General features: G+C 37.8%; 2 protein-coding genes and 1 pseudogene across 3 annotated transcripts in view; 2 read left to right on the top strand and 1 right to left on the bottom strand.

Annotated features, from left to right (window-relative positions):
* The window catches only part of LOC307109367 (olfactory receptor 5T3-like), a gene marked incomplete at its 3' end in the record, with an annotated part of 33,101 nt that extends 8,835 nt beyond the window's left edge, over window positions 1–24,266 (top strand). Inside the window, exon 4 of the mRNA XM_079788049.1 lies at window positions 23,313–24,266. Within this exon, the coding sequence (XP_079644175.1) occupies window positions 23,313–24,266 (954 nt within the window). The remainder of the gene's footprint in view (window positions 1–23,312) is intronic.
* LOC307110058 (olfactory receptor 5B3-like) lies at window positions 15,658–16,590 on the top strand (the record flags this gene model as incomplete). Its single annotated transcript, XM_079789101.1, has 1 exon — window positions 15,658–16,590. The coding sequence occupies one exon, from the start codon at window positions 15,658–15,660 to the stop codon at window positions 16,588–16,590; it is 933 nt and encodes a 310-aa protein (XP_079645227.1).
* Window positions 24,267–24,853: 587 nt separating the features above from the next.
* LOC307109366 (ferritin light chain-like) lies at window positions 24,854–25,745 on the bottom strand (annotated as a pseudogene). Its single transcript has 2 exons — window positions 25,600–25,745; window positions 24,854–25,375 (listed from the first exon to the last, which is right to left on the bottom strand). The product of its transcript is annotated as a ferritin light chain-like (transcript).
* Between the last annotated feature and the right edge of the window lie 197 nt (window positions 25,746–25,942).

Genomic DNA, 25,942 nt, shown 5'->3' with positions numbered 1-25,942 from the left:
ACCTCACCTTGAAGTATAAATCAACAATATTTCACATTTTGCTTCTGGAAATGCTTTGTAATTTTTATCGCTGATATTTCATGTCTAATTTGGTTGATTTAAATGATCTTTTGTTACTGCCCCATTCTGTTACTCTACTTCATTCACACTGATTTTTTTCCTATTTTTCACAAACTGACAATTCTAAACATGTTCCTTCCTCAGGTCATTTGTACTTGCTCTTTCCTGTGTGGAGTGTTCCCTTACTCCATTAAGGCTGGTGCTTAAATGTGACTCTGTTATCGATTTCTTTCCTGACCACCTTTATAAAATAGTCATTCTTTATTTCCATGTACAATGTCTTTTCACTCTGTGTTATTTTTCATAGTCCCTATGAATCATCACCTATTAAAGAATTACTTGCTCACTTTATTATTTATCTTCCAAACTATAATTTAGACTCTATGAAAACAAAAGCTTTATCTGTTTTGTTTATAACACAATCCACAGTACCCAAATGACTATTTCATAGTAAATCTCAATAAAGTTTTGTTACATGAATGACTAAAATAATTAAGCTTTGAATCCAACTGTATCAATATGTTGAATATTTAAACTATTTATAATTATACTACACTTGATCTTAGCCAAAAGGCTGAGAAGCAATCTCTATTTATGATTATAGTATGTCACTCCCATATCATTAACTTTCTAGATAGATGCATAGTGCATTTCAAGAAGCACAGCTAATATGCTGCTTTGCTGAAATAGTTTTATGTACATTCTCATTCATTGTGTGCACGTCAATATTTATACACTAAGATTTCCTGGATCCCATGAGCAAATGAATCATCTGAAACAATCTTATAATTTTACTTAGAAGTGATGTCTTATTAAGTGGCAAGTAAAATATCCAACGAATACTATTTAGTAAACCACAAAAGGCATTGAATGTGAGATTATTTAAAGGTTTAGTATCTGATTATATTTGAAAATACTTCATACATATGAAATATAATGAACTGAAATGATTCTAAATGTCTATAGAGAATATAAACATGACAATATATATCAATAATAAAAATACAGCATATTCAATATGCTAGTACAGGGCCTAAACTTATGCTTTTAATTTTGATCCCCAGGGAGCTCTGAACTATATGAAATCTAGACACATAAATGTATGCCCTTGTCTAATTTGTTATCTCTATAGAATGAGAGGCTTCAATATTGCAATATCGTAAGACTGTGCTTGGATATGCTAATATTCTCATGCTGGTACTTTTGGATGTCCCAAATATTCACTTCTTTCTTTATGGTGATATTTCTCCTCTTGGAACCATTCCTAATTATTATTATCTTAAATATTTAACTTTAGAATTATTTTAGAGTTACAGAAAAAAATTAAAACGGTTCAGATGTTCAATGTAACCCTGCAGCAGTCTGAACAATGGCCTGCAAAAAGATTACCCTAATTTCTGGAACCTTCTAAGGTTACCTTATATGGCCTAAAAGGACCATATAAGTGAGTAAAGTGAGGATTTAGTCTGGGATCATCTGTGTGTACCGTAAGATACTCATATGTTACTTATGACAGGGAGTCATGGAGATTTGACCACAGATAAATGATGAAAGGGGAATAGGCAATGTGACCTTGGAAGCAGGTGCTGTGACCACAAACCATGGAATGCCAGAAGCCACCAGAAGATGCACAGCTCTTCCAACCAATTGATTGTTGTTCAGGAAAACTGATTTTGGACTTCTGGATGGAGAGGAGGATGGGGTCTGGGTGGAGGGGGTCAAATAAAGGGGGGTAATGGGACATCCGTAATAATGTCAACAATAAAAATAAAATACAACTTTTTAAAAAAGAATAAATATGTGTTGTTTAAGCTTATAGGTTTGTGGTAATTTGTTATCACAGTCATAAAAAACTAATACAATTCTTGACTAATTTTCCCTACAGGGTACATTTGTATAGCTAAAAAACCAAGATTGACACAATACTATTTTCTAAACTTCAGATTTTATTTAGATTTCATTAGTTTTCCCACTGATAACATTTTCTTTTCTTGCATTTAATGGTTGTGTCTCTTTAATCTCTTCTGGTCTGTGAAAAGCTCTCTGTCTTTTCCTGTTTTTTATTACTTTGACAGTGTTGAGAATACTAGTCAGGTATTTCACAGAATGTCCTACAGTTGTGATTTTCTGACATTTGCTCATGCTGAGACTGGGGTTAGTTATAGTTTTTAGAGACTCATATGAAGTGTTTTTTCTCTTCACATCATATCAGCAAGATTTGTCTCTTTTTTCCTCAATTACTTATTTACTCAGTCATCCTACCTAATAAAATAGTAATATGCAAATTGACCACATCTTTGCTATGCCCAAGCCACGCCCACCAGCCAATCAGGGTGAGTATGCAAATTACCCAACAAAGATGGCAGTTAATTTGCATACGCTGAGGGAGGGAGGAGTGAAGACTGAAGACAACTTAGAAGGAAGAGGGAGGAAAAGCGGAAAGCAAGGTGGCTGCCAGAGGGAAAGCCCGGGCAGGGCGGAGCGGGGCGGAGCGGGGCAGGCGGCAGTGGTGAGCGGGTGCAGGCGCGGCAGGCGCAAAGGCGGCAGCAGCGGCAGCGCACGCAGCTGCAACCGCCGCTTGCAGGATTCTTCCTGCAAATGGGCTACTAGTCTATATAATAAAAGCATAAACAACCATTGGCAGAACAACCAGAACAACCGGTCACTATGATGCGCACTGACCACTAGGGGGCAGATGCTCAATGGAGCTGCCCCCTGGTGGTCAGTGCACTCCCACAGGGTAGCGCCACTCAGCCAGAAGCCGGGCTCATGTCTGGCGAGTGCAGCGGCAGTGGCGGGAGCCTCTCCCACCTCCGTGCAGTGCTAAGGAGCGGTGAGCCAAGCAGTAAGGAGCAGCAAGCAGGCGGGCGGTAAGGAGCGAGGGCTCCCAGACTGTGAGAGGGCGCGGGCTGGGCTGAGGGACCCCCCTCCAGTGCACGAATTTTGTGCACTAGGCCTCTAGTTTATTTATATTAGTGTGTTCTCATTCATTTTATATTATGGAAAATAACCAATTCTAGGTTATTTAGTTTTTGCTCAAATTGTTCCACATTCACCATTCATAGCTCTTTCAGATTGTTCCTAAGTCCCTTTGACAAAGCTTCACCCTTTTGTTTGTGTGAGCACTCCCTTACTTTCTGTTACTACAAAATTCTCTAGGCTTATCTTGTATTTTTTCTACCCCTAACATAAAATATACTATTTCTACAAAGAACCTCCTTTCTTTTTTAAAGAATGGCATTTAAAAGCCCAGGTTTGAATCCTGATTATGCTCATTGATACTGAAGTTTTATTTCTAGACGTTCTAACCCACGGAAGTAGGAGGTATCTGTCTATATAGTCTGTATAAATTCGTAATTTATGGTTATTCTCCATCTATCCACCATACCTATAGTAAGTTAAACATAAGTGTATACTGATGTCCCTGACTCTAATCCAGCAATTTTCAACTGACACGCTGTAAGAATTTTTAAAACATGCAATACCTGACTATTTAGTCAGGGGCACTAACCTCTTTCTTTCCCTTAGATTGTAAAAAAAAAAAAAAAAAAAAAAAAAAAAAAAGACAACAGTCAACACAACAATAGCTATCCGTGTGAACAATCAAAATTATACCTATTTTTTTGTCAGATTGGCAAAACATATATTTTTTTGGTGTGTCACAGAATTTTAGTAATTAGCTTATGTGTGCCATGAAATGAAAAAGGTTGAAAATTGCTGCTCTAATCTATCTCATTCCAACTTTTCTTTCTTTTTTTCTTCCTTTCTTTCTTCCTCTCTCTCTCTCTCTCTCTCTCTTTCTTTCTTTCCTTCTTCCTTCCTTCCTTCCTTCCTTCCTTCCTTCCTTCCTTCCTTCCTTCCTTCCTTTCTTCCTTTCCTTCCTTCCTTCCTTCCTTCCTTCCTTCCTTCCTTCCTTCCTTCCTTCCTTCCTTTCTTCCTTTCCTTCCTTCCTTCCTTCCTTGTCTCCTTCCTTCCTTTCTAATAAATCTTTATTGTTGAAACTACTACATATGTCCCTATTTTTCCCCCATTGCCCTCTCCCACCTCCCGCCCCCCACTGCCTTCACCACCCACTGTCTGTGTCCCTGGGTTATGTATATACGCATGAGTTCATTGGTTGATCTCTTCCCCTTTCCACCCTCCTGTCTTCCCTCTGAGGTTTGACAGTCTGTTAAATGTTTCTATGTCTCTGGATCTAGCTTTGTCTGTAACTTCCTTCTCTGACAGTGAGAAACTTGGTTCTCAACAAGTCCCATTCATTAACGTATTGGTGTGACTCACAAGTAAATCAGTTCCATAATTGTTAATCTATACCCCCATGAGAATCAACTTTAGTTACTAAAGTACAATATTCTTTATGGTTTATTTTATTTTTAGCCTTGTTAAATATATTGTTTTCCAACATTATTTAGATCAGCTAATTTTTTTTCCTATATTCCTTCAGTGAGGTTAACTCATACCTTTGTAATACAATTAGATTTTTTTAACAGTCTGTGCTCACTCCTGTAATTCTCCAATGCTGATTCTTTTTAATTTGTAAATATTAAACACCATGCTTTGCTGTGCATAGTTCTATTGGTTTTAACAAATGCTTTGTCATGTGTTCACCAGCCCAGCACCATGGCAAATATAGACAACCACTCCCTACTCCCCAAACCTTTGGAAATCATTGAGTTTTTTTCCCATCCCTGTTACATAAATGCAATCAACAATAAGGACCCTTTAGGTCTTGTTTCTTTTATTTTAAAATCCACTTTAGGTTCATTCATAAATCATTATTTATTCTATTTTATCACAAACAGGGTTCCAGTTTAATGATGTTCTACAGCTTGTTTAACCATTCACTTTTGGAAGTGCATCAGTTCCTTCCAGTTTGGCAATTCTTAATCTCAATAAAACTTTTTAAAAACATTTGTGTAGAGATTTATGGGGTAACATATGATTTCACTTTACATTTAACATTTAGTTCTTTCTTTTGTATATGAACTGACAATTGTTGCAGCAAAATTTGTTGGAAAAATATATGTTTTCTCCACTCACTTGCCATTACATCTTTCACAAAAATTATTTGATTATATATCTATAAGTCATTTCTGTATGCTAAAAGCTGTTCCATTTATTTATGGGTCTATATGTTCCCAGTGCTATCCTGTCTTCATTACTCTATGTTATAGTAAGTCATGAAATAAAATAACTTTAATGCCCATACTTTGTTCTTCTTTTTTTATAATTATCTTTGCTTACTTACTAGTTTTGGCATTACTTATAAATTTATAATCAGCATGTCAATACTTATTCCTAAAAAAGCCTTACTTGGGTTTCAATTGTTATCACATGGAGTCTGCAAAGCAGTCAACTTTGTCTCCCAATCCATGAATATGGTATATATTTACACTTATTTTTTTAAAACTTCATTCATAAGTATTCTATATTTTTTATGACTTTTAAGACAAATATCTTAAATATGGTCAAAGCAATAAACAAAATGTTGGACATAAAAACTAAAGGAAATCAGATAAATTAGCTATCAAAAAATAGAGAATATTAATAGAGAGACAAAAATTATAAGAAGTAACTAGATAGAATTCTGGAGCAATAACCAAGAAAAGATGAGGTAGATATCAGAAAGGCTCAGATTGCTTGATTTTAAAATATTAGTATCTTTTTTACTTTTCAAAGAAGCTTGATATTCATATTCATATTCATGATATTCATATCAGGATAGGATATCAATATATGAAGTAGATGGAGAGGGTGTTGTTATTTTTTTCTTATGAATTAAGAAAATCAAGGCTGTAAAAAAGAAGGAAATTTTACCTTTTCCAACATGGAAAGTATTGTGCTAAGTGAAATAAGCTAGTCAGAGAAAGAAACATACCATATTATTTTACTTATATGTGGAATCTAATGAACAAAATAAACAAACAAACAAAAAGAAGTAAAAAAAATATTGGGACATGGCAGGTCTATTCACAGCTAGTTTTTAATAAAACTAAGACTGGATTTGATCTTTTGTTTTGTAGTGCAGTACTAACCCTACCCTGATACCTCTGAATTCCTTCATCAAAAACACACATTTGTGTTTCTTTATATCTAGGGATATAAAAAAGAGATTTTGGATAAATCATTAACTACTTCTTATGTATCAGAAGAATATAAAAATGAACTATTTTAAAAAAAAAAGTGTAATCAGATGCAGATGATTATTTGTTTGGACCCAATATGGAAATTCAAAGGTGGGAGAAATGTCATGCTCTCTAGGATGTTTTGGTCTCTTCTGAAAAACCTCAAGATCATTTAATAACACTTTATCAATATTTGATTATAACACTTATCACTATTTAAATAATTATTTGTAGATCTTGCTCTCTCTAACCACATAATAATTAAGGACTCATGTTATTTACTTTTTGATGATGGTAACATATATTGCCTGGTACATAAGTGGAATTAAATACACTTAGTTTATGTGAGTGAATTATATTAAAGTGATTCAGGCTATGCCTTAAGAGTTAGAGGTAGGCAAACATTTTCAGTTGTGAACAGATATACCTTTTTAATTATAAAGTGATAAATTGTTCTAAAGTTCAGCATATATGTAGAGACAGCTAGAGGATAAAGAGAAGAAAAGGAGGGGAACCACTGCTGAATAATTTCCTTATATTTGGCACATATTAGAATGTTTTTATTGTGTTTAAAATTAATCTTTATAGCTTTGTGAAGTGAGTATATTAGAATTATATGAACTGAGATTTTACATATCATGAAACAGATTCAAGGAGCAGCAGTACTCTTCTTAAGGCCACATCCCTCTAAGTTGCTGATCAGTTATACTTGGCTATACATCTGAGGCTCAATCAGAATTGTACCACATGAAAGATGAGAAAACTGGGTATTTTTGTTCTTTTTTTTTTTTTTTACACTTAAGGATAGCTGCCTCTAGTTAAATTAAATGGCCCACACAAGGGCTAAGTATAGTCTTACAGTAAAATGAGTCTTTAACCTAAGAGTTGCAGATTCTTTTATTTTTCCATAATAAGGATTTGCCTTTATAGGAACAACTAGAAGCCCAGTGCATGATTTAATCATGCACGTGTAAGCTGTCTGTCCGCTGGTCGGCAGCTCCAAAGTCCCTGGGCCCCTAGGGCGAGGCGGGGCGGGGGCGTGGTCCTCCTGCGGCCGGAGCCCAGGCCAGGGTCTTGCCTTTGCCTCCCGCCCAGGAAGGCTGGGGCCGCTGCCACTTGCTCCTGCGGCCCAACTGCTGCCAGACTCCTCCCCGGGGAGCCGCGCCGCCCGCCCACCGCCCGCCGCCTCCAAACCTCTAAAACGCAGGCTCGGCTAGCTGCCCCAGAGGCCCGTCTGTGCCACAGCACAGCCATGGCGCAGACGCTGAGCTCGCGTCGCCACTGGCAACGCGAGCTCAGCGTCCTGCCGGCCCAATCACCACCCCAGCCACCCCGAGTCCCGCCCCCTGTGTCTCCCGCTGGCCCAATCATGGGCGTAGCGGAGTGATGGTAATTTAAATATTACCTTTTTATTATGTAAGATGAGCACCAAGGGGATGTGGGTAGAGCACCATCAGCATTAGCTACAAGATGGTAATTTGGAAGAGAAAAGAAAACCATCTGCCTACAAATCTGAACCAAACTTTTAAATAGACTCATCAGAATCAAGGCAGAATTTAATCTCTATTTCTCTGACATGTGTCATATTTGTCAGTTCTTTGTAAACACAGGAAGAAAAAATCATGGATGTTATTTATCAACTAGAGGCCTGGTGCATGAAATTTGTGCACTGGGTGGGGGGTGTCTGTCAGCCCAACCTACACCCTCTCCAATCCAGGACTGCTGGCTCCCAACCACTTGCCTTGCCTGCCTGCCTGATTGCCCCATCGCTTCTGCCTGCCAGCCTGATCACCCCCTAACCACTCTCCTGCCAGCCTGATTGACACCTAACTGCTCCCCTGCCACCCTGATCACCTCCAATTACCCTCCCCTGCTGGCCTGGTCACCCCCAATTGCCCTCCCATGCTGGCCATCTTGTGACAATGTGGGAGTGGCCATCTTGTGATGACATGGGGTTGGCCATCTTATAATGACATGGGGGTAGCTATCTTGTGACGACATGGGGTGTGGCCACCTTGTGGTGGCCATCTTGTCATGACGTGGGGGCAGCCATCTTGTATTGGCCATCTTGTGACAACGTGGGGGTGGCCAACTTGTGATGATACAAGGGCATGAGGGTCAATTTGCATATTACCTCTTTATTATATATGATTTTTTGTTTAAGTTCTATATTAAAGGTTTTTTGTTGTTGTTGTTGACATTGTTACAGATGTCTCCCATCCTCCCCCTTTACCCACCTCCAACTGAGCCCCTACCCCACCCCTACCTCTGGCCATCACCATACTATTTCTTAAAATTTCTAGTAGCCAAACATTTAGTTATAACATCTAAAACAATGAGAAGAAGAAAAACATAATAAAAATGTGTCAGATAAAAAATGAAATTAATTTTTAGAAATATATATTGAATATTGCCCTAACTGGTTTGGCTCAGTGCTTAGAGCATCAGTCCATGAACTGAAGGTTCATGGGTTCTATTCTAGTCAAGAGCACATACCTTGGTTTCAGGCTCAGTCCCCGGCCTCAGTTTGAGTGTGTGTGGGAGACAACCAATTGATGTGTCTCTCTCACATCGATGTTGCTCTCTGTTTCTCCCTCTCCCTTCCACTCTCGCTAAAAATCAATGGAAGAAATGTCCTCTGGTGGGGATTAACAAAATAAAACAAACAAACAAAAAAAGGAACCCTCTTGCATTGCTGGTGGGAATGCAGACTGGTGTAGCCACTGTGGAAAACATTGGGGTATCCTCAAAAAGTTAAAAAGTTAAAAATGGAACTCCCATTTGACCCAGTAATCCCACTTCTAGGACTATATCCCAAGAAATCAGAAACACCAATGCACCCCTATGTTCACAGCAGCACAATTTACAATAGCTAAGATTTGTAAACAGCCTAAGTGTCCATCAGCAGATGAGTGGATTAAAAACCTGTGGTACATCTACACAATGGAATACTATGCTGCTATAAAAAAAGAAGGAACGTTTACCATTTTCAACAGCATGGATGGACCTGGAGAGCATTATGCTAAGTGAAATAAGCCAGTTGGAGAAAGATAAATATCACATGATCACACTCATTTGTGGAATATAATGAACAACATAAACTGATGAACAAAAATAGATCCAGAGACAGAGAAACACCAAATGGACTGTCAAACCTCAGAAGGAGGACAGGGGAGAGTGAGGGGGGGATAAGAGATCAACCAAAGGACTTATATGTGTGCACGTTAGCATAATCATGGACACAGACACCAGGGTGTTGGGGGCTTGTCCTGGGGTGTGGGAGTGGCTGGGGAGGGGTCAATGGGAGAAAAAGGAGACATATGGGGGAGAAACCAAGATGGCGGCATAGGTAAACACCTAAACTGCTACCTTGCACAACAATTTCAAAACTACAACTAAAAGACAAAACGGACATCATCCAGAACCACATGAAGACTGGCTGAGTGGAATTTCTACAACTAGAAAGAAAGAGAAAAGCATACTGAGACTCAGAGGAGCTGCAGGAGGCAGAGGTACTGAGGCGCGTGCGCATGGAGAGGACTGGCAACTGAGTGCACAGCTGGCTCTCTCAAGCAGGAGGGAGAAAAAAGCTCCTGACGGCTCTGAACTCCAGTGCTGGGCGAGACTCTGGGGCCCAGACTCATTCAGGGAGAAACTGGATTCTCTGGCAGCAGACTTTCTCTCAGAGGTGCTTGCAGCTATTACCATGGGAAACTGAGACACAGAGGCCTATTAGGGCAGGGCTGACAGGAAACCAATGTTGTCTGCTCTGCCCTGAGACTCCACCCCATCCAAGCTGAGCACAGAGGCTTTTTCAAGTCCTGTCTCATAAGGGTGTCTCCAGCACAGAAGTTCTCCCAGCGTAGACACAGCTGATCCTCACAGCCAATTGGCCTGGAGGTCAATTCCTCCCAGTGATACCAACAACAATCAAGGCTTAACTACAACAAGACTGTGCACAGAGCCCACAAAGGGGTGCACCAAGAGTGTCCACCTCGGGTAACTGGGGAGGTTGAGCCACTGGGCCCTATAGGACACCTAGCACACAAAGCCACTCTATCAACTCAGGGAAGCAGCCAAAATGCGGAGACAAAGAAACAGGTCACAAATGAAAGAAATGGAGGAAAGCAAACGACTGGATATAGAGTTCAAAACCACGGTTCTAAGGTTTTTCAAGAATTTCCTAGAAAAGGCCGATAAATTTACCAAGACCCTTGAGTATATGAAAAAGGACCAACTAGAAATTAAGCATACACTGACTGAAATAAAAAATATTATACAGAGATCTAACAGCAGACTAGAGGATCGCAAGAATCAAGTCAAAGATTTGAAATACAAAGAAGCAAAAAACACTCAACTGGAAAAGCAAAAAGAATCCAAAAAATATGAAGATAGTGTAAGGAGCCTCTGGGACAACTTCAAGTGTACCAACATCCGAATTATGGGGTGCCAGAAGAAGAGAGAGAGCAATTTGAAGAAATAATGACTGAAAACTTCCCCCACCTGGTAAAAGAAATAGACTTACAAGTCCAGGAAGCGCACAGAACCCCAAACAAAAGGAATCCAAAGAGGACCACACCAAGACACATCATAATTAAAATGCCAAGAGCAAAAGACAAAGAGAGAATATTAAAAGCAGCAAGAGAAAAACAGTTAGTTACCTACAAGGGAGCACCCATATGACTGTCAGCTGATTTCTCAACAGAAACTATGCAGGCCAAAAGGGAGTGGCAAGAAATATTCAAAGTGATGAATAGCAAGAACCTACAACCAAGATTACTCTACCCAGCAAAGCTATCATTCAGAATTGAAGGTCAGATAAAGAGCTTCACAGATAAGAAAAAGCTAAAGGAGTTCATCAACACCAAACCAATATTATATGAAATGCTGAAAGGTATTCTTTAAGAAGAGGAAGAAGAAAAAGGTAAAGATAAAAATTATGAACAACAAATACATACCTATCAACAAGTGAATCTAAAAATCAAGTGAATAAAAAAAATCTGATGAACAGAATAAACTGGTGAATATAATAGAATCAGGGGCATAGAAAGGGAGTGGACTGACAATACTCAGGGGGAAAGGGGTGTGGGAGGTGTGGGAAGAGACTGGACAAAAATCGTACACCTATGGATGAGGACAGTGGGCGGGGGTGGGGGGTTGTAAGGGCAGAGAGTGGTGTGGGAACCGGGTGGAGGGGAGCTATGGGGGAAAAAAGGAGAAACAATTGTAATCATCTGAACAATAAAGATTTATTAAATTAAAAAAAGAAAAAGGAGACATATATAATATTTTAAACGAATAAAAAATTTAATAGAGCCCAGCCTGTGTAGCTCAGTGGTTGAGCATCAGTCTATGAACCAGGAGGTCTCAGTTCGACTCCCAGTCAAGGCATATGCCCGAGGTGGGGGACAAGCAGGGGGCAGCCAATCAATGATTCTTTCTCATCATTGATGTTTCCATCTCTCTCTCCCTCTCCCTTCCTCTCTAAAATCAATAAAAGAAATTAATTACAATAGATACAAATTAATTAAACAAAACTATTTTTTACTATATAAAAGTCATCTTAATCATTTAAATGAAGAGGAAAAGACTGAAAAATATAATGTATGTGTTACTCAACATGCTAAATCATGTTCCTACACACAGTTGAGTTGTTTCTTCCCTATGTTGGTCGCTTGAGAAATGATTACCCTCATGAGAGCCTTGCTCCCCTGAGAGTTTCATGCCAGTGCAATTTTCTCCTTGTTCTCGGTCATTAGGCTGTGAAATTTCATCATAACTCTGCATAATATTATTTTAAAAGGACCAGACTCTGAGCAGAGCTCATTTGGTCATCATTTAGTGAAGTGAATGCTAATACTTTTAATATACATCAGCTTCTCCCCAAACTAAGTCTGCAACCATGGACAGGGAAAACACCTTAAGACAAAAATTAAATTGATACATTTCAAAAAATAAGCCCTTACTAAGGTATTTTATATATCCATCCTCATTTGCTATTCACAGAAATGATTCTGTAAAGTACCGTATGTGGATGAGATCACTTTATCTCTATATCACAAATAAGGAAATTGATATCAACAGATAATTTTCTGAAAGCAGAAAAATCCATAGCAGATGAAATAGTTAAACCCAGATTTCCTAGCTCCACGTTAACAATGTTCTCCATCTCTTCATGCTTGAGGGACCTTGGAAGCTTTTGATTAGTATGGGGAGAGAATTTCTCCTATATTATTTACACATTCTCTTGGGGCTGAATTTCTGATTTCAGACTCACAATTCAGGATTGGCTTTCCCTTCTTTTCAAGAGCAAGGTAAGCTTCTATATTCAATATTCACTTGTAGTGAAAAATGTAATTGATACAGAAGCAGTAGGGAAGCTATATCTACTTTGAGCTCATATCTGGTTGTTTGAACACTTTTTCTGAAACATTGGCATTAGTATAGGATTCAAATGCTTTGCAGAGTAATATTAATGAAGTCCCATGCTGCCTTCCTTAAGAGAATAACAAAAATCTATAATAGGTGATACTCTGATTGAGTAGTTGGTAGATGCTTCTGTTTACTACGTGTTGACTCATCACTGAAGAGACAGCTAACCAAACAGGGTAAAATGACACTTCTTTAGACTCTAGAAGAACCATCATAAAGCTACCAAGATCCTTACTCTATTTTCACAATCATTTCCCCACAACCTCATCTAGAAAATCTAACAATGCAGTAATTAAGTCATAGGCATTGGGACCAGTTAGACATGGGTTTGCATCTTAACTACTTCATACTAGGTGAGGAATTTTTAAAAGGTAGATAACCTCTAGAATCATCCATTTCATTGACTGTAAGTTAGACTGTGTGTGTATGTGTGTGTGTGTGTGTGTGTGTGTGTGTGTGTGTGTGTGTGTATACAATCTAATTCCTTCCCTTCCTCCTCTGCTATTTATCATCTATCAATCATCATCATTAATATCATCGAGTATCTATATATTTCTCTCTCCATTTATGAGACAAACTACACATAATCAGTAATTTTAAATCATTACTAACCTCAGGAGATATACTAATATCAATTGATATATTGTGATATTTTAATAATGTATATTTTTATGGGGGTGAGGTGTTGAGAAATATGAATAAAAAATAATGTGTTTAGGGGCCAGGAGAAAGATGGTAGAGAAGAGTGATTACCAAGAATGGATATCTTTCAAAAGGCTTCAACTAAAAATACAAAGATTTGTGCCTTCTCATGAATAGATCTTCAGATTAGGATCAACTCTCAGACCACGAATTTTCACTCCTAGTACAATATATGCAGTCCAGCTAAGTGTTGATAGGAATGACAGTAAGAATGAGTGTAAGAAGGGAAATCCTTCAATACAATCTAAATGTGGATTCAAAAAAATATTAAGAAAAAGAGGATCTTGAGAACATTATGAGAAGTGAAATAAGTCAAAGAGAGAAAGCTAAGAACTATATGATTTAACTCATATGTGGAATATAAAACTGAAACTCATGAACACAAACAACAGTGTGATGGTTCCCAGAGAGAGGGGTGGGGGAAGAAATGGGTCCTAATATGAGGTGACAGGAGAAGATTTGACTTTGGGTGGTGGGCACATGGTCCTATATACAGATTTTGTAAATTAGTAATCCACACATGAAACCTATATGTTCATGTAGATTAATGTCACCCCAATAAAATGTAAAATAATGGGAATTTAAAAAACAAAGAAAAAGAGGACTTGAAGATCCCTATGCTATCATTCAAAATGTCAACAGAGTAAAAAAATACATGGGTTGGGGACACAATATCTGAGTGGGAGGTATTAAAAAGGTAATTCAAAGATTAGGTCTACCACACTTCAGACCCACCCACCTGCATCTGTCACCTAAAGGACCTAAAGCAGCATAGGGACCATGGTTCTATGCTAATAATATTATAGCCAGTACTCATCAGGATTGTGCTTAACACCCACATTGTGCTGTTTTCACGCATCATTTCTTTCAACTCTTATAATAATTCCTTGAAGTAGGTCTCAACACCACCTTCATTTTGCTGGTGGATACAATGAGTGAAACTAAGTGACAAGAAGAAAATTCTGAGATGTTCCAAATTAAATTACAGTGTCCAGAGAGTGAGACTAATAACTGTTAGTCTGTTGATGGCTGCTGGCCCACTGACAAACAACTGCTCACATTCCTTCCACTGCCTGTTGCAATTTCAGATGAATTTCTGAAGATTATTTTAGTTAAGCACCATCTAACTCCAGGAGCCGCTGCTTATTATTTACACGTGGGATTTCTGGCTGGTGCCTACAACCAATCCTCGGGAGTGGACCTTTTTTTATGCAGACCTGTGCCTATCCCAGAGCTGGCCTCACCTCACCTTCTCCAACCCCTTTGCCTATAGCTAATGTAAATCCTGTCAGACTCTCTCTTTCCTCCCCTTTCCCCTACTTGATGTATAAAAACACATACAAAACTCTTGGACAATGGACACACTGTCTTTTGTACCTCACTGTGCTACTGAGGGCTTAGACTCCATGCCCCAAGACCGGTCTTTTTTTTTTTTGGCTAGTATTTTGACTCAATAAAAGCTTACTTACAAAAATACTTTAAACCATGAAAGTTAAAGATTTTTTAACGTAAGACCAACGTTTTCAGGTAATAAATGGTTGGGCTGATATATGAATACATACACATATTTTTCTCAGAGCCAAAGGTTTTACACCCAATGCTATACCTTCCCTTTGGAATTGGCTTTGTTGGTTGTGCATGCCTCTAATGCTGAAATTAGTCCACTGCATCTATTTATTTGTGTATTACTCTACTATGCTACTCTATGAATTAACTTGGTTACAATAGAAACAACTAAATAAATTGAATGAAATTACATTTAATTCAATTTCATTAATAGCATTTAAGTTGGGAACCACTCTGATTGAGTCTAAAGCTTGGCTTGGCCCATTAATCTTATATAATCTTGAATAAATTACTCAATCTCTATTTGCCAAGTTATTAAATATATAAATGGAAAAAATAACTAATCAATCCGATTAATCAATGAGAGGATTAAATGAATATATACATAATGCACCTGGCATGTGAGCACTACAGTGTAGGTATAAGCTGTTAGAAAACTCAAAAAATCTGATTTATGAGAGAAGTTCATTCCAGGCATGTGAACGTGAACAATTTACTTTATTCATATACAAAATCAAGATGTTGGGAAATTGATCTGAAAAGACCTTTCTTCCCCTTATCTACTGTTTAGATAAGCTATTGCTAAATTATGTTGTCATGCCCATGCTTTAGAAATTAAGAATATTGAAAAACAAATTATTTATTTAATAAAATAATGCTTCTACATTTCATTTCTATGCAACTGTTCTGTTTTGTTTTTTTTGCTGATCAATGTGTTCCTTTACTTCTTCTCTTTGCTATAGAGCACCTCATGAACTCTCAAATCACATCCATGGAGAACAATACAGTGGTGAGAGAATTCATCCTGGTAGGACTAACCAATGCCCCAGAACTGCAGGTCCCCCTCTTTGTAATGTTCACCCTCATCTACCTCAACACTGTGATTGGGAACCTGGGGATAATCATGTTGATCCTGCTGGACTCTCGTCTCCACACTCCTATGTACTTTTTCCTCAGTAACCTGTCTCTGGTGGATTTGTGTTACTCCTCAACAATAACTCCAAAGGTGATGGCTGGATTTCTAACAGGAGACAAAGTCATCTCCTACAATGCCTGTGCTACTCAGATGTTCTTTTTTATAGTCTTTGCCACTGTGGAAAATTACCTCTTGGCCTCCATGGCCTATGACCGCTATGCAGCAGTGTGTAAATCCCTACACTACACCAGTACCATGACAACAGTTGTGTGTGCTTCTATGGCCATAGGCTGCTATAGCCTTGGCTTTCTGAATGCTTCTATTAATGTTGGAGACACATTCTGTCTCTCTTTTTGTTTGTCCATGATCCATCACTTTTTTTGCGATGTTCCAGCAGTCATGACCCTGACTTGCTCTGGTAACCATATTGGTGAACAGATTCTTATTCTTATTTCAAGTTTTAATGTCTTTCTTGCACTTTTTGTTATCTTGACTTCCTATCTCTTTATATTTATTACCATTTCAAAGATGCACTCAAGACAGAGATATCAGAAGGCTTTGTCTACCTGTGGTTCTCACCTTATTACAGTTTCCATATTTTATGGGACTGTCATCTTTATGTACTTACAGCCAAGTTCCAGTCATTCCATGGGCACAGGCAGAATCGCATCTGTGTTCTATTCTATGGTCATCCCCATGCTGAACCCTCTGGTCTACAGCCTGAGGAACAAAGAGGTCAAGAGTGCATTTAAGAAGGTTGTTGAGAAGGCAAAATTGTCTGTTTCATAATAATGCATAGAATCTACTAAGTTATTTCATCCTTCTTAGATCTTCTCCATGCAATAACTCAAATATTAATGACCATTTGGGATATTAGAACAAAAGGTTTGCCTGATGTTGTTTATTTCTTTAGTTAAGAAATAGTCCCAATCATTTAAAATGCATAAAAAAATAATAACAGTTTTAAATGAAGTTTATTGTATATGTTTTAATTGGTACATTTTATCCAGAGCTAAATAATTGTAGCAATTTAATAAACTAATGCTTCAGTCATTACTGAGTGATTTGGGAAGAAAAAGCATATGCATGTGAAAGTTTTCACAGGTAAATAGCCATATTTGAATAAAAGCAATAAAGGTGAAGGGATTAGCTAAAGAACATATATGCATACCCCATGGATACGGACAATAGATGGTGAAGGCCAAAGGATAGAAAGACAAGGGTGGACGAAGATAGGCAAATGGGGGTGGGGGGAGGGAGAGGTATACCTGCAAGAATGTCAACATTAAAAAATTTTTAATAAAAAATGGAGAGATGGTTAAATCATTTTTACCTTAATCTTTTGAACACCAATTCTTTACTTTTTTTAAAAATTGCACTGGCATTAATAATAATTTCATTTCTTACTATTGTTAAACTATATCATGGCTTATCACTTTCCTACCATTCATCCTACTTCATTCACCCTGGTTTCTAACGATATTGGGCAGCTCCAACCTTGCCCTTATTTAAACTTCTTTGTATTTGGTGTTTCCTCTACATAGAATATTCCCTCACTTCAGATGGCTGATTAAATGTTACCTATTCAGGGAGATTGTATAGACCTGTCATGAACTATTTTATAAAACAGTCACTCCCATCCCATGGATTCTATTTTTCCCTAAGCCTGCTCTATTCTTCATAGTTATCATCAACATTCAGCTCTTGAATTCATTTATTCACTTGTTCATCTATTTCCCTCAACTTGAGTATGAAGTCCCTTTGAGTACTAGCTTAATCTGACTTTTCATTAGAAATAAATCTTTGAGCCTTGATATAAAAATAATTTTAATGAGCATTGAAAGAACTCCAGAAATTCCAAACTATATGGATAGAAGTAAGCTGTAAAAACTCAATATGCTTCAAGGGGAGAATACCACCAATATTCACTTGATAATGACCCCAACTTCTGGCATGAAATTAATAGTCTCAATAAACTTTCCATCCCAATACTGAATAGCTTTTCCTCTTTTGGAATTCTCCACACTATTTACCTGCCCACTTGCAGCCAACCAATGATTGACAAAGGTACCAGAGACCAGTTAGAACATCTCTCCCACTTTCAAAAAACTTATCTTAATAAAACTCTTGCCAATCATACAATGACTTGGTATTTATTCATGTTACTCAATAAACTTACTCTCTTTTCTAATACTCTTGAACTCCACTGAAATGAAAGGGACTGAAGATGGTTTCCTTTGTTGCAAGTTACTGAACAAACAGTCTTTGTTAATTTTGTGTGGGGCATGGTTTTGTGTTTGGTATGTTTTAAAAGTGATAATGAAGAATAATAAATCAGAAAAAATAGCATTCAAGCAGTTGGAACAAAGGCCCAAGGAGAACAGTAGAAAATTGAGTTGTACCAGAGAAAAGTAGGTCTCAGAGAAATATCTCCCATAGTCAGGTTTATGGGCCTTTCTAATGTCAATTCAGCAAGATTTCTAAACTGGCTAGTGTATATTTTATTACGTTCTGTTATGAATGAGAGGTTTACTTTTTCTATTCATCTTTACACTCGTCCAACATTATTTATTTACTGGGTGTGCATGTAGAATGAACTAAGTTTTCTTTTTAGTTCATGAGTTGCTGGACATAAAGAGCCATATCTTGACTAGATAGAGGGGATGGTTTAACCTATTCAATAGCCTGGATGGGAAACTTCTGTGATGATTAATTGAATTTTGGGTTGTCTCCTTAGTGGAGTTGACTAATATGACCTCTGTATGGAGGAAATGTAAAACAGATATTTGCCAACCGAAGTAGTACAATAGAAAAGACAGGTTAATTGTTTTCCAAACTATTTCCTTTTCACACCTAAACAAATAGCTAGGTTCAATTTCTCACCCTTTGTGAAGTTCATTGAGACCATGTGATTGTGTTCTTGTTAATTAAATGTGTATAAGTCATGTGCTTTCAGTGTTCTCATGAAATGTTCCAAGTGATCTTCAACTCACTCTTATTCTGTGTCATCAGTTGGCCAGAGAGGATTCAGACTACAACAATGGCAAAACCTCTAAATACAAAAAGCCTCAGTCCTGAGACATCCATAGAATAACTAATAAACAACCTATGTGACCTTGGCACTAAAATATTGGAATTTGCTTATATGACATCTAGTATTATTTACACTAACTAATAAGAAAGTTTTCCATAAGTCCATCTATATGTTGTTGGGAGTAAGTCAGTAGTAAGAATCTATGTAATGAGAAAAACTGTCACACTATTCTAACACAATTTAATACCACAATGGTTTATTTGTGAATCCTCAACCAGCCTCCAAATCATAACTGAAATGGCTGACACAAATAAAATTAGCACAGGTCTTGGAGACAGAAAATAGTTCAACCTGAATTCCATTCCAAGTTCTAAAAATACAGCTTTTTGATACAGGGCAAGTTAATTAAATGTTCTGAGCTTCAGTGGGGGAAAATAATGCCTACCTCACAAAATTATATACTGGTGAAGCCAAAACACAGCACAATGCTTAAACAGAATAGATGCTCAAAATTTTAATTTCCCTTTCTTTCCATTTCATTCCCCATCTTTTTTTTGTTTGTTTCTTTCTCTATATTGTCACTTTTCTCCATATAACTATTGAAAATTTTATTAATTATATTGGTTGTATTTATAATTACTGTACTACTGAATAGGGAGTCCTTTAAGATCAATGAGGTTATCTCATTTAGGTTTGTATTCTCAGAATTTAGTCAAATGTTGATTACATAGAAAAACTCAAGAGAGTCTAATGAAATGGTAATTCAGTTCATGAACAAACTTACACTGGCCAAATTCCTCAATGTTGACTCTATCAATCATTCCTTCATATTTTGATCAAAATGTATAATTGTGTATCTATATTTTCAAGTGTTTATTTATTTAGTTTGTATTCCCGGGGAAAATAAAAGTTCTATGAATACTGAAAACAAATTCTGACTTGTACTCTAATAAAAACTCATGTCTAGAAAAAAGTTAGGGCTCAGTAAAAGATTTTGATAAATGAATAAATGATAAGGTAAAGTAAAGCAAAAGACTCATCATTTGTGTGTAAAAAAAACAGAACACACAGACAACAAAACCTGTTAGGCCATTTTATAGTGACAAATTAGACAAAAAATTAAGTTTTTAATACTGCAAAGATTTTGTATTAGTTTCCCATGGCTTCTGTAATAAATTACCATGATCTTGAGAGTTTAAAACAACATGAATTTATTTCTCACAGTTCTGGAAATCAGATGTCAGAAATTAAAGGAATGAATGGATCCATTCCCTTAGTTCTAAAAATACAGAAAATAATTCCCCCAAACATCCCAAGACCAGGTCGGTAGTGGTAAGACAAATGGCTATATTTTGTTTTTTAAAATTTCTGTGGAGATTTCTAGGCTTTTAAGAAAGAAGTAAATGTGGAAAAGCTTGCATGAGGTCCTAACATCACCTAAACCAGAGATTCCTGTGAGTTTCCATTTTTGTGGCCTAAGTTGGCTGTAGCATTGCTGATTTGATGAGTGAAGGCTCTTCCCTCTAAGCTTCCCTCTCCCCTCCCATGTCCTCTCAGCTAAAAAAAAGCATACAAACATTATCCTCTGATATCTCCAGTCAGGTTAGGAGGGCCAATCTGGAATTGGAGCCTCCTGAGATATCCACTTGTATGACACTAAAAGCTTCCCCTGAGATTTGTGGTGTGATAAGATTTGTTGTCGTCTCTGCCTTGATATTTGCAAGAGCACACTCCTGAGTTATGTTCCACTACACAGAGCTCCACAGGTGGGGAAGGAGAGTTCCTGGGTGCAGACTTCTGGTCTATAATCTGGTCATGAAGGTTTTCCATACTTCCTCCTTTGTACCATCATTTGTCTGTTCCTATGACAAAGGTAAATATGAAGAAAACATACAATCATAGCCAATTAGAATGGGAAAGGGCTCTAAAAGGTCCAACAGTTTTTATTTTGTAATTGAGGAAAATAAAGCCCAGAAAGGTTAAATGGCTAGACCATAGACACCCTGTTAGCTAGTCATCTTGTCACTCATACTATGCTGTTCTTTCCACTCTACGATGCTGCTTTACAGTATCCAGATCTTCATGCTCATTGCCATCAGATGTTTTATATAAATGATTGGGGTGATGGTTAGACTCCAAAGGGATATTCCACCTCCTAATTTTTTTTATTTAGAATGTGCCATAGTTAAAGTAGTGCAAATACCATCTCTCTTTCTGAATTTCAGAGGTCATAAAACTTTCAACATCTATTTGGGGATCTCAAATGTAAAGCCATTTTATTTAGGAACATCAAAATTTGAATAGTCAATATTATTGGCTAAATCTCTTGCAGTAACCAAGAAGAGATGAGATAGACTATGAAAGTAATGGCCTAGATTACCTGATTTTTTAAATGCTAGTATCTTTTTAAAAATTATTACATCAAACTAAAAAGCTTCTGCACAGCAAAGGAAATCATCAACAAAATGAAAAGAGAGAACATATTTACCAATGATACATCAGATAAGGTGTTAATTTCCAAATTATGTAAAATGTTATTATCTTTTATGCTTATCAACAAATTTTCACATCAGAGCAAGATAGCAGTCAATGAAGGATATAGAGGAGCTGTGAATTAATTTCTTAATTAATTTCTTGTGAATTAACTTCTTGCCAAGTGGCAGACCTACATCTAGCTGATTATCAATAAAACTAAAATTAAAATTGGCCTTGTGTTTATAGTACAATCCTTCCCATAGGATTGATACTTTCTGGGTCAAAAGGAGTTGTTTTGTGTCCTTTTGCACCTACAAATAGTATAGATAAGAAATTTAGTTAATACATTGGCAATTTTTGGTGCATCAGTAGAATACAGAAATTAACTTTTCAAAAAATAAATTAAATCAGATTCACATGTTCATGCATTTGGACCATCTCTGGCAACTCTAGCAAGCACAGACATGTAAGAGTTGAAAAACCAGTCTCAGGGGAAGTAACCTCATTGTCAGTAGGGTGTCCTGGAATATTCTGGTTACTTTTATGATCATTTTGTAACATTTATACACACTTTTATTGTAGCACATCACTTTGGGGGTTAACTTATAAATCTACTTGTCTCTACCCCCTTAAAAAGTCAGGAATTGTGTTACACCAGCTCCTGGTATAAAGCTGGTTTATGTGCAAAACTAGTGAGTAGGAGAATGAGAAGAAGAGGGAACTAGCATTCCATGTGCCAGGCATTGTGTTAGTAGGGCTACACATGTCATTTAATTTCATCTTTTCAACTCGGTATAATAATACATTGGGTATTACATGAACTGGGTATTTCATAGACAATGAAACAGATTAACAGAGTGTAAGTAATGTTCCCAAGGCAGCATTCCATCTAAATTGCTCTTCAGTGAATGACACATCTGTACAATTGGAAAACAAGTATAATCTTGTATTAGACTTGTAAACAGTCAACTTGGGCTGTTCTAAATGATTGTAATATATCTATAATCTGACACATTTTTTTCTCTCTTTCAGGGCTCAATTCTACCTCTCTTGTTTCTACCAATTAGTTTTTTATATTAAATCCTAATTGAGATTTTGACTGTGCCATGTATTTTACTTGTTATTAATACCTATCTGCTTATAATTGCCTGTTTACACAATTGTGTTTACCACTCCGTGCTTTTATTCATGATGTTTCTTCTGCCTTGTCTAATAGTAGCAGCAGTAGTAGTAGCCCTGGTGAATTAGATATAAAAGTGTAGGTGTCCCTAAAGCAGGGCTCCAAATTACTGTGTATCTTCAGCTATTATTAGCAAGCTTATGAGATATCGTTCCAAAATGGGAAATGTATTTAACAGGGCTGATCAGCATCATATACCAATGACTGACAAAATGTTTATTATATTTTACTTTCTGTTGATTAAGCTTTCTATGTATAGCTTAGACAAGGTGCTTGAAAGATATGGAAAGTAGTGAAAATAAGTTCTCTGTGGTTTGATGTAATAGAGTATACCAGATAGCCAGTAAGCTGAAATGTGCGTCAGAGTCATAATATGGTAGCCCCAATTAACAGGGACATTCCAGTGTCCTTCCACACATCTCCTAGATCAGTGATGGGCAACCTTTTGAGCTTGGTGTGTCAAACTTCGCCAAAAAACTGAGCATAACTCGGGTAGTGTGTCACTTTGAGGAAAAAACATTATTTCGCGATATTTATAGTTTAAATAACATAAATGTTTCATCCTCGGCATGCGGCCGCCTCAGCGGCCGCGTGTCATCAGCAATGGCACTGACACGCGTGTCAGAGGTTCGCCATCACTGTCCTAGATGAATCACCTCACTCAACCCACCACAAACCACCATTTAGTCCCATTTCTTGCACACAGGCTCCTGACCTTGGCAGTAATCTGACAAGAGACTCTGTTCAATTCTCATGATAATCAAGTAGCATTATCTTGTGTTCACTCATTTTGTCATCGATGCTTCTCATGATGTTTCCTGAATGCCTTTAATGGAGAACATTTCAGAGGTGACTGAGTTTATTCTTGTGGGGTTAACAGATACCCTAGAGATGCAGATCCCACTCTTCATAATCTTCTCTCTCATCTACCTTATCACTCTGGTTGGAAACCTGGGGATGATCATGTTGATTATGTTGGACTCTCAACTCCACACTCCCATGTACTTTTTTCTCAGTCACCTCTCCCTGGTTGACTGTGTTTATGCCTCAGCTGTCACTCCCAAGGTAATCATGGGGTTTCTCACAGGAGATAAGACCATATCATACAATGCATGTGCTTCCCAGATGTTTTTCTTTGCAGCTTTTGCCACCACTGAAAGTTTCCTCCTGGCCTCAATGGCCTTTGACCGCCATGTAGCAGTATGTAAACCCCTGCATTATACCACCACTATGACAAATACTGTGTGTGCCTTACTGGTCACTGGACCCTATATCTGTGGACTCTTAGAATCTTGCATTCATGTTGTCTTCACTTTCCACCTCTCCTTTTGTCATTCCAATGTTGTTAATCACTTTTTCTGTGACATTCCCCCATTGCTGGCTCTCTCTTGCTCTAATATTAACACAAATGAGACTGTGCTCTTCACATTGGCAGCGTTCAATGTCTTTTTCACTCTCTTGGTTATCTTGAACTCTTACCTGTTCATTTTTATTGCTATCCTGAGGATGCACTCAACTGAGGGTCAGAAGAAAGCCTTCTCTACCTGTGTGTCCCACCTAACAACTGTTTCCATTTTCTATGGGACAATCATGTTCATGTACTTACAGCCAAATTCTAGTCATTCCATGGACACAGACAAAATGGCATCCATATTCTATACCATGGTCATCCCCATGCTGAACCCTCTGGTCTATAGCCTAAGAAACAAAGAGGTCAAGAGTGCATTCAAGAAAGTGATTGGAAAAGCAAAGTCTTCACTGGGCTTAGCCTACTAACTAGAAATGGCATGCAAACCATTGAAACTTCTAATAGGTTTCTAGTATCTATAAATATTTTTTGAATTTATATTATTCTTATCTTTTTAAAAGAGAAGTAAGCCTTTATTTCCTTGTTTCACAAATAAAGTTGGATGAACTCGTAATTATATTTTTCTTTAATTTTTCTGATCCAGTTCCCTCCAAATGAGATTGATTCTATTCATGTTTTGGGAATATGACTAGGTAGGAGAAATGTTGGATGCATTTTCACAGATGCATTTACTTCTATCTTAAGATCAAGATTATAATCCTAGATATTATCAAATCCCACACTATATCACTCTATTAGTCTGAAGTGCTTTGTAGGTAGACCTCCTAAGTATATGACATCACAGTTATATTTTCAATTACTAAAATTCAAAATAACTTCATGATTCTTTTTTCCTTCTGCAAAAAGCTTTATTGTTTCATTAGGTCCAATGCATGAAAGAGGGCTCCAGGGTGGTTAAAAGAATGACTAGTAGTTTCAGGAGGAGGCTCAGGTAAAAACCAGACACCAGGGGATGCAGAGGGGCCTCTGAAAGGCTTCTGGGCTCCAAAGGCTCCTAGTCATGCTTGAGGGTGAGCCTTTCCAAGAGATACTCACCCAGCCCAGCCTGGGGGCTGGCAGCCTGCAGATGTTAGTCAGGTGGTCGCCCATCTTCTTGATGAGTTTCACCCCCTCACCCAGGAAGTGGTTCTCCAGGAAGTCACAGAGCTGAGGGTCTGCACAGGTAGAACCCAGGGCGTGCAGCTCCAAAAGGGCCTGGTTCAGGTTCTTCTCCAAGGCCAGGGCGGCTTCCCTGGCATCCTGAGTTTTGCCCACTCATCTTGGGAAGGTTTCAGCACATCCTGGAAGAGAATGCAGCCACCGCACTTGTTTTGCACCTTTAAGAGATGCTCAGCGCCCTCGCACTTCTCCACCAACTCGCAGAAAAAGGTGGCCTACACTCTTGAGAGCCACATCATCACAGTCAAAATAGAAGCCCAGAGAAAGGTAGGTTTGGGAGGCCCACAGATGCAGGTTGGCCAGGCGGTTGACCGCAGCCTCCACCTCGGTGGAAAAATTCTGACGAATTTGGGAGTTCCTGGTTGTTCAGCAATAAGGAGTTAAGACAGAAAAACAAACAACAACAAAAAAAAGTGTTGGCTGGTCCCGGAGGTGTTTCTGAAGATGGTGACTGGATAAGACGCAGGAGAGTGGTCGGAGGCTGGAAGAAGGAGCATCACTAGGTCTGTTCCGTCCAAATGCTGTTGAAGCAAGAGACAGATCCAGGACCACCGAGGGCACTGCCTCTATGATTCTTGTTACATAGCATAGAAGCTTGATTCTCCAACATTCATGCTCTTAAGAATGATGTCGAGACTGTTGACATGCAGAATCCTAAAATCTAATTTCAAATAATCTAATTTGGTATACCATGGTGGAGCCCAGAAATCTGTATAATTATCACTCATTAGCCGAGATAGCAAGAATGCCAGTGGTGACTTTGGATGATGAGGGATATAATATAAGAAAAATTTATTTAGTTTCTGAATTTCAGAGAAAAAAGAATATGCAGCTCAAAAGGCAAAAATATATCCATACCTTCTCCTTACCTGAATTCTAATAGATAAAGTTCATATAAGAGAGTTTGGGTAAGGAAGACTGCCTA

The sequence above is a fragment of the Cnephaeus nilssonii genome, assembly GCF_951640355.1.
Source record: "Cnephaeus nilssonii genome assembly, chromosome: 13".
Classification (NCBI taxonomy): domain Eukaryota; kingdom Metazoa; phylum Chordata; class Mammalia; order Chiroptera; family Vespertilionidae; genus Cnephaeus; species Cnephaeus nilssonii.
This window is presented reverse-complemented; position numbering and strand designations above follow the sequence as displayed.